Here is an 8,528-nt window from a genome sequence, read left to right as displayed (position 1 = left end):
CATGTTTTTGACAACCAGTTTTATTGCATTGTTTTCTGAAACGTCATGTTATGTGATTTAGCCTAACTCAGAAGGTAGGTGGCAGCACAACACCTGCATTGGCTCTCAAGCAGTGTTGATTTTGACAGCAAATTTTTATTTAAGATTTAGTCACAGTCACAGTCACAGTCACAGTCTCTTCATTTCATTTTAGTCACATTTTACTAGTGGAATGTCTTTGTGTTAGTCTAGTTTTAGTCGACTAAATGTCATAAGATTTTAGTCGACTAAATTTACAGTTGATTTTGTCGACTAAAATGTATTTTGGTGGGCCTTGATGCCCTCGTAATGGCTGATTTTACACTTGCTAAAAATAGCCGATCTACAAGCTCACAACGCGTCACGCTGCGACATGTTGTGAGCTTGCGTAGCTCTATTTTCAGCATGCAACCAAGTGTAAAATGACTTGTGTCTTTTACTTATACTGGATCTCTTGTCTACTAGTCCCTTCCTAGCATTTTAGTTTAGTTTTTTTTTTATGACGAAATTGTCAATATATTTAGTCTTATTTTTAGTCATCATATTTTAGTTTCCATTTAGTTTTCGTCAGTGAAAAAAGGTAGTCGACAAAAAAAATTTGTCATAGTATTAGTAGACGAAATCAACACTGCTCTCAAGAAGACCTTGGCAAGCTGCTGCTGCATAGCTAAACACATCAGCCCTTCCATTCCATTCCATGGCATTGAACCAAGAATTCCTCCGCCAACAGCCAAACACTAAGTGACCCCTTCCTCACTACAGCTGACCTTTCAGTTGCTGTGTATGACTTTCATCAGCCAAGCAGATGTCCTTTTAAAAAAAACATGACTTCCAAAGTTCTACCTGCATTGTATCAGAGCAGCAATCTTTGCCATTGTATTACATGTGTTACACATTCTCCACTGGGTATAATTAAGTAATTACAATGACGAATATAACTCAACGACAAGGTTTTGGTTCTGATAATAGTTCCTTGATATTTTCATATCATGATGCATAATTCATAGTATATTCAGAGTATACTGAAAAACAAAAACAAATAGCCACACATTTAAACTGCATTAAATACTTCATTGAGGTTTAAATTCAGAAAAAAGATAATTACATTTAATTTGTATTTTGGTTGTATAAAAATATAGTTTACATGAGTTGTGTGCTTAAATTGGCAATATTAAACATCATACATTCCCTTAATTACAATTTTGTTTTTGTACTTGTGATATACAAATTGACAATTGTAGCCTATAAATTGCACTTCAGCCACTGTCCACCGCAGGGGAGCCTCCATGGGAACGAACACCAAAGGTCCAAACACTTTTTCAACATTAAAAAATAGTCAATAAAATTGCATGTGGCGGCGGTGTCTTTTCTTCAGATTGCTCTCACAACGTTCCCCTCAGCTTGGCCTCGCTCCATCCTCAGTCCATGCAGGGTATGAGTGATTTGGGAGGAAATCTTCAGGGATAACCTTTGCACTGCCAAGTATCCTAGGTCCTGCTCCTTTTAAAGCTGAAGAAGAGACAGAAATTCTTGTCACGTCCCAGAGGTCTGAAGTGAAATCATCCACATACCACACACACTCACTGGAACTTGGAAATCAACTAGACCACAAAGACACTACACGTGCATTCACACACACACATGCGTGCACACACATAATTGCAGCACAAATCTCCATCTTCGTGCATTCACTCAAAGTGACCTTGACACTGATATACATTAGGTGTATATAGCTGCCATTTCTCTATGCATGCCTTAAAGCATTGGTTCCCAACCTTTGTATACTAGGGTAGACTATACCACCTCAGAAAATATTTAGCTAAGTACCAACATAATAACTGGTGTTAAAATACAGGAGCGTATACCTGCCCTTTTTGTTCCATCCCTAAGCCAATAATGCTGCTCTGACAAAACTCTGTCACTTAATCAGCACAACTGATGACATTTCTAATGTCACTGTGATTAATCCAGTCAGAATAACTGACTGAAGCAATATAAATTCCACTTTTGTCTTTTTTCTCCTTTTTTGGACGACTCCTCTGTGTACCACCAGAGGGGGGGCTCAAGTACCACCAGCGGTACTCGAACCAGTGATTGGGAACCTCTGCCTTAAAGCAATGTTCTGAATAGAAGCTCCGAGGGGACTTATCTCCATCAGCTGCAACAACAACAAATATAGGGACTCTGCCTCTCTCTCTCTCTCTATGTGGCTCTCCATGCATGCCTCAGTCCAGGGACGGTAGAGCAGCGTGTTCTCCGTGCTCCACTCCATGCCGGCTACAGCAGGGTTCTTGTCTCCCATCATGGAGGAGAGCAGCAGACCTGGCATACTGCAGCTCCGGTGCGGAGCGGCGCCGGCGCCGGCCATAGCCATTGGGCTTGATTTTCTGCTCGGGAGCGTTGGGCTGTTTGAGCTTGTCAGTGAGCTGGTGTAGTCGGTGGTACAGGTCGTGGACGGCACACGTGGCCAGGATGCAGCCAGACCGTTTGGATCGGTTCGGACCAAAGCTGCGGAAAGAGAGAAAGATATTTATAGCAAAAATAAATAAACGTGATGAGGTGATGGTGGGGTCATGACCATGACCTCATGGGGGGGGGGGGGGGGGGGGGGTCACCATATAGGCCAGTGATTCTCAAAGTGGGGTCCTTGAGAGAGTTCCAGGGGATCCGCAGCTAAATGATAGTTACGGACCAAATGGACCCTAATGGGTCTCTAACTCTGAGAGTGTACAAATGTAACATTTGTACACTCTCAGCATAACATTTATTTTACCGTATAAATTAGAGTCCCAGAGATAGAAATGCCATTAAATGGGGGTCCGTACTCCGTAGCTATAAAGCATGTCAAACTGAGGGTCCTTGAAACTAAAATGGTCGAGAATCACTGCTAGAGCAGTAAAGATTTACTTATGGGGGTCCGCGGGCTAATAGATGTCAACTTTGGGGTCCTTGATATGAAAAGGTTTGAGAACTACTGCCATATAGGCAAAGGAATGGAAGCAAAGGAAGCTTACTATGCACAAATGAAGAATGTTATGAATGTTTTTGCAAAAGATAAGTACTGTATAAGTTAAAGGGGTCGTGACATTAAAATATATTTTTTTCTGTGCTCAATTGCACCCGAAAAAATAAAAATAAATGAAAATGAATTTCATGAAACCTTTAATCATATTTCTAAATGAGAGAGGAACAAGTCTGCATGCTATAATTGTGACGTCAACGAATAACACGAATTACAGTGTCCTGTAAAAAAGAATCAATGTAATTATTTTGTAATGATTTGGCAGGTATCTTTGATTGATTGATTGATTGAAGAATGTATTAACAGTTTGCAGAATTACAGTACATTTCAAGCACAAACTCAATACAAAGGCTGTTAACTGTGAGTGGACGACCCAATTAAGCATTACACTTGTTTCCAATAGGGTCCACCATGTTCAAATCATCAAAACATTTAGAGACGTACAAATAGACACTTCTATAGACAGAACAGGAATTCATCATAAAGGAGGTAAAAAGGGAAAATAAATATATACAGTGAGGGGAAAAAGGGGGGGGCGGGGGGGGGGGGGATCTCATTCTGGAACTCAGCTCATAAAAATGCAGTTGAGATGAAAAGCACGGGGGTTTAATGACATCATCTTTGACACTTTCAGTCATCTATAGCAGTGGTTCCCAAAGTGGGGTCCGGGGACCCCTAGGGGTACTTGAGGGTGTTCCAGGGGGTACCTAGCTCAATTAGATATAGTTAGGAACCAAATGGACCCTTATGGGTCTGTAACTCTGAGAGTGTACAAATGGAACCAAAAATGAACAGTGGTTTTACAATATAAATTGGGTTACCAGAGATATAAATGCCATTAAATCGGGGGTCCGTAGCATAATTCGTGTGAAACTGGGGGGTCCATGAAATTAATATGTTTCGGAATCACTGCTAGAGCTGTAAAAATCCTCCCTTATCGGGGTCACTGGCATACAGTATGTTTTCAAAAGGGGGGTCCGTGGCCTAAGAAATGTTGATTTGGGGGTATTTGACACGAAACAGTTTGGGAACCACTGATCTATAGTGCAGTGATTTCAAGGCCTCCTGCTATATAGGCCAAGGACAGACGGAACCCCATTTGATGAAAACATTTTTTAGCCCTGGGACATCAATCTAGCACCGTAAAATTCTCTGTTCAATTAATTCTGAGAGGTATACAATTGGAACCAAGTGGACCCTTACGGGTCCATTTGGACACTCTCAGAGTGATTCATATAGACTAAGGGTCAACTTGGACAGACCCCTGGTGGTCCCCAGACCCCACGTTGAGAAACAGCGGTCTAGTACGTTGATTTCGTCCACTAAATCTATGACGAAAAATGTTCGTTGACTACCCTTTTCACTGACGAAAACTAAATGGAAACTAAATGAAAACTACATTACTACAATGACTAAAACTAAGACCAAATATATTGCCAATTTCATCAACAAATAAAAACTAGACTAAAATGTTAGAAAGGAACTAGTGGAGAAGAGATCCAGTATAAGTCATTTTACTTTTGGTTGCATGCTGAAAATAGCCAATCTACAAGCTCACAATGTGTCGCAGTATGGCGCGTTGTGAGCTTGTAGATCGGCTATATTCAGCAAGTGTAAAATCGTCATTACGATGGCATCAAGGACCACCAAAATACATTTTAGTCAACTAAATCAACTGTACATTTAGTCGACTAAAATCTTATGATATTTAGTCGACTAAAACTAGACTAACACTAAAACATTCCAGGTGATAAAAAACTATTCAAGAGACTGTGACTAAAATCAACACTGGAATGAAAGTAAAACTGTGTTTTCTAGATTCCAGATACTTGTATCAGATGTGGTAATGACAAAGATACACTTTTACATTGTCTATGGGCATGCCCAAGAGTGAAAGAATTCTGGGAAGAAGTAAGTAAATATTGTTGATAAATATTGAGCTTGACCCGAAACTGTTTCTATTAGGTCTTTACCCACCTGGCCATAAGATACAGAGTAGCGAACAAAGATTTTTAGATTTATGCTTACTACAAGCCAAAAGGGCTATAGCTTTATCATGGAAAAAGGCAAACCCAGTATTGCTCAGTGGTTTAGGGAGCTATCTATGTAACTTCCTCTGGAAAAAATCACTTATACTCTGAAGAATAAACAAAAGATGTTTGATAAAATATGGGGACGGTTTATCCAATATATTACGGTCAATGATTTATCTTATCTAATGGTGGAGACTGAAAATGTCTAATTGTTTTCTCTGCAGTTGTTTGGTCTTGTGGCCATAAGGACCCTGTTGTTGTTACCAGTCTAAGTGCCCTTATTATTCTGTATTTATGTATGTACTGTATGTTTTTGTTTTGTTTATTTTTTTAAGTAATTGTATTATCTGATGTGTTATGTATTGTTCTGTTGTATTGTTTGTTTGTAAAAAAAAAAGAAAAAGAAAAAAAGGGGGGTTTCTCCTTACCTGGACAGAAAATCAAAAGCTTCTGTATTTCCTTGTTGTCGCTGCTCGGTTCCAGCGGAGGAGATCTCAGGTCCACCCCCCTCCTCGCTGCTGGCTGCCCCTGAGCCGCTGCGGACGTCCCTTCTCATGCGGTTCTGCAGCCACAGTCTAAACCTGCACGACACATGATGCACAACATTCTCTCATTCTGAATTCGGTTAGGGTTGTCCCGATCCAATCACGCGATCGGAAATCGATTGGGGCCGATCACGTCATTTTCAAATGATAGTAATCAGATAGGGAGCAAAAAAACGTGATCGGGACATCCCTAGTATCAATATTATATATTAGACTGGATATTGTCTGTGATTCTATAAAAATAGAAATATCGGATTGGGAAAAATCAGTATCGGCAGATACTCAAAATCAAATGATCGAAATCGGATCGGGAGCAAAAAGCGTGATCGGGACATCCTTATAAACCATTGTATTCGGATAATACACACGCATAGTGTAACTGGATGTCCTTCTACTGTATGTACACTCATGACATACTTATAGTTTACAGACCGTGTAACATCCGTGCATAATTTCAAAAGAATGTCTCTTGAATAAAAAACAAGAGTTTTTCATTATGAACTTTTAACACCAAATACCAGCAGTGGTGGTGGAAAGTATAACTAAGTAAATTTGCTTAAGTACAGTACTTAAGTACAATTCAGAGTTATTTGTAGGCTACTTTACTTGAATATTTCCAATTTCCAGTACTTTTACTTCTACTCCACTACATCTCAGACTCAGAGGCAAATATTGTACTTTTGCTTCACTACATTTATTTGAAAACTTTAGTTACTAGTTACTTTGTAGATTCTGATTATCATTACAAAACATATTGACCACTTCAGGCTACAGTATATACATTTCAGCCATTTGAAAATAGCAGATCTACAAGCTCACAATGCGTCAATCTTATGATAGTTAGTCGACTAAAACTGGACTAACACTAAAACATTCCAGGCGACTCAAATATGACTATAACACTAAATGAAGTTTAATTCCAAAGACTAGTCCAAATGACTAAACTAAAAAATAGAAATGTGCTGCCAAAAACAATACTGAAGTCATCTCACCTCTTTTTCAGCGTGGAGTTGAAGTCCGCCGTTGTTGCACCACCTCTCCCTCCCAGTGCCAGTGGCAGCACCGTGATGAGAACGCACCAGCAGACGACCGTCTGCAGCGCTAGCCTCATAGTGGCTGCAGGGCAGGCGCAGACGCAGGGTGCCTGTCTGTCTGTCACACAGAGTAGTGGCTGCAGGCGCAGACAGGGTGCTGTCTGGCACATGGAGTTCAGCACATGGATGCGTTTTGTCAATTACAATATATATACGGGTCAAAGTTCAACCCTTTATTGTCCCCCGTAATAATAAGGCAAAATGTGGTTTTGTTTTATGAACAGAAACCTAAACAATGAAATTGTAAAAAAGAAGAAGAAAAGAAACCTAATCATAATAATCACACACAGAACATTCTGTATGCCTTATCTATAGATATATGCAACAGGGTATATTATTATGTGAGATCTGACTAGATAGCTGCCAATACTTTTCTATAAAGTTTTTAATAACGAAAATGATTAGGGTTAGTTATTTCCTTAATAAAGTAAACTGTGGTGGGTTTATTAAAAATAAACACCAATCCAATGTACTCTAACTACCAGATAATTTTATGATGTCCAATACTCAGTAGTGTTGATTTCGTCGACTAATACTATGACAAAAAATGTTCGTCGACTACCTTTTTTCACTGACGAAAACTAAATGGAAACTAAATGAAAACTAAGCTATGATGACTAAAACTGAGACTAAATATATTGACAATTTCGTCATCAAATAAAAAATAGACTAAAATGTTAGGCTAGTGGACAAGAGATCCAGTATAAGTATACACTTGGTTGCATGATGAAAATAGCAGATCTCACAACGCGTCACAGCGCAACACGTTGTGAGCTTGTAGATCGGCTATTTTCAGCAAGTGTAAAGGCCGCCGAAATCAAGGCCGCCGAAATACATTTTAGTCGACTATATCAATTGAAGTTTTAGTCGACTAACATCTTAAATTTAGTCGACTAAAACTAGACTAACACTAAAACATTACAGGTGACAAAAACGTGACTAAAGCAAAATGAAAACCATTCAAGAAAACTAAAATCTAAATTTGCTGTCAAAATCAACCCTGCTACTACTAGGCTGATACTACTACTACTACTACTAATAATAATAATAATAATAAAAATCATTACTCACCTTATACACTAGCTATCAATGTGTTATAGTGCAGTGCATCCAAGTGTGTTCTGTAGCTGTTGTTAAAGTTGCCTTGTTCAAGCCACTGGAGGTTATTTTTATTTGTTTGACCATGAGATGTGATGTGAAGTTTACACTGCAGCCAATGTGAGAGTTTTATACACAGAGGGAGGGAACGGCACCTGAATGCCACACACTGCATGTGGGAGGGACTACAGTCCATGTCTAAACCTCATCCCCTCCACATGGGGTCCTGTGCATGCACTGTTGATTTTGGCAACAAATTTTGATTTTTTTTTTTTTGTTTAGTCACAGTCACTTTTTGAATAAAATTCCATTTGGTTTTAATCACATTTTAGCCATCTGATCTGAAATGTTTAGTCTAGTTTTAGCCGACAAAATATCATTCGATTTTTGGCAACAAAAATGCAAATTTAGCGGGCCTTGATGCCGTCGTAATGGCAGATTTTACACTTGGTTGCATGCTGAAAATAGACGATCTACAAGCTCACAACGCGACACGTTGGGAGCTTGTAGATCGGATATTTTCAGAGCACATAAAATGAGTTCTCTTTTAGTTCTACTGGATCTCTTCTCCACTATTTATCCATCCATCCATCCATCCATCTTCAACAGCTTATCCGTAGTCGGGTCGTGGGAGCAACAGCTCCACCAGCTACAGCTCCACCAGCTACAGCTCCACCAGCAACAGCTCCACCAGCTACAGCTCCACCAGCTACAGCTC

General features: G+C 39.5%; 1 protein-coding gene across 2 annotated transcripts; it reads right to left on the bottom strand.

Annotated features, from left to right (window-relative positions):
- Positions 1 to 34: 34 nt before the first annotated feature.
- Positions 35 to 7,892, bottom strand: admb (adrenomedullin b). 2 transcript variants are annotated; one of them, XM_079501793.1, is made up of 5 exons: positions 7,784 to 7,892; positions 6,611 to 6,813; positions 5,502 to 5,654; positions 2,341 to 2,526; positions 35 to 1,527 (listed from the first exon to the last, which is right to left on the bottom strand). In XM_079501793.1, exons 2-5 carry the CDS (start codon positions 6,727 to 6,729, stop codon positions 1,506 to 1,508), a joined length of 480 nt encoding a protein of 159 aa, XP_079357919.1. In that variant the 5' UTR covers positions 6,730 to 6,813; positions 7,784 to 7,892; the 3' UTR covers positions 35 to 1,505. The 2 variants fall into 2 exon arrangements, with proteins under 2 accessions (XP_079357919.1, XP_079357918.1); XM_079501792.1 differs by having other exon boundaries at positions 35 to 2,526.
- Between the last annotated feature and the right edge of the window lie 636 nt (positions 7,893 to 8,528).

Source organism: Electrona antarctica (genome assembly GCF_951216825.1).
Source record: "Electrona antarctica genome assembly, chromosome: 5".
In the NCBI taxonomy this organism is placed as follows: domain Eukaryota; kingdom Metazoa; phylum Chordata; class Actinopteri; order Myctophiformes; family Myctophidae; genus Electrona; species Electrona antarctica.
The sequence above is the reverse complement of the archived record's forward strand: the minus strand, read 5'-3'. Positions and strand labels throughout refer to the sequence as shown.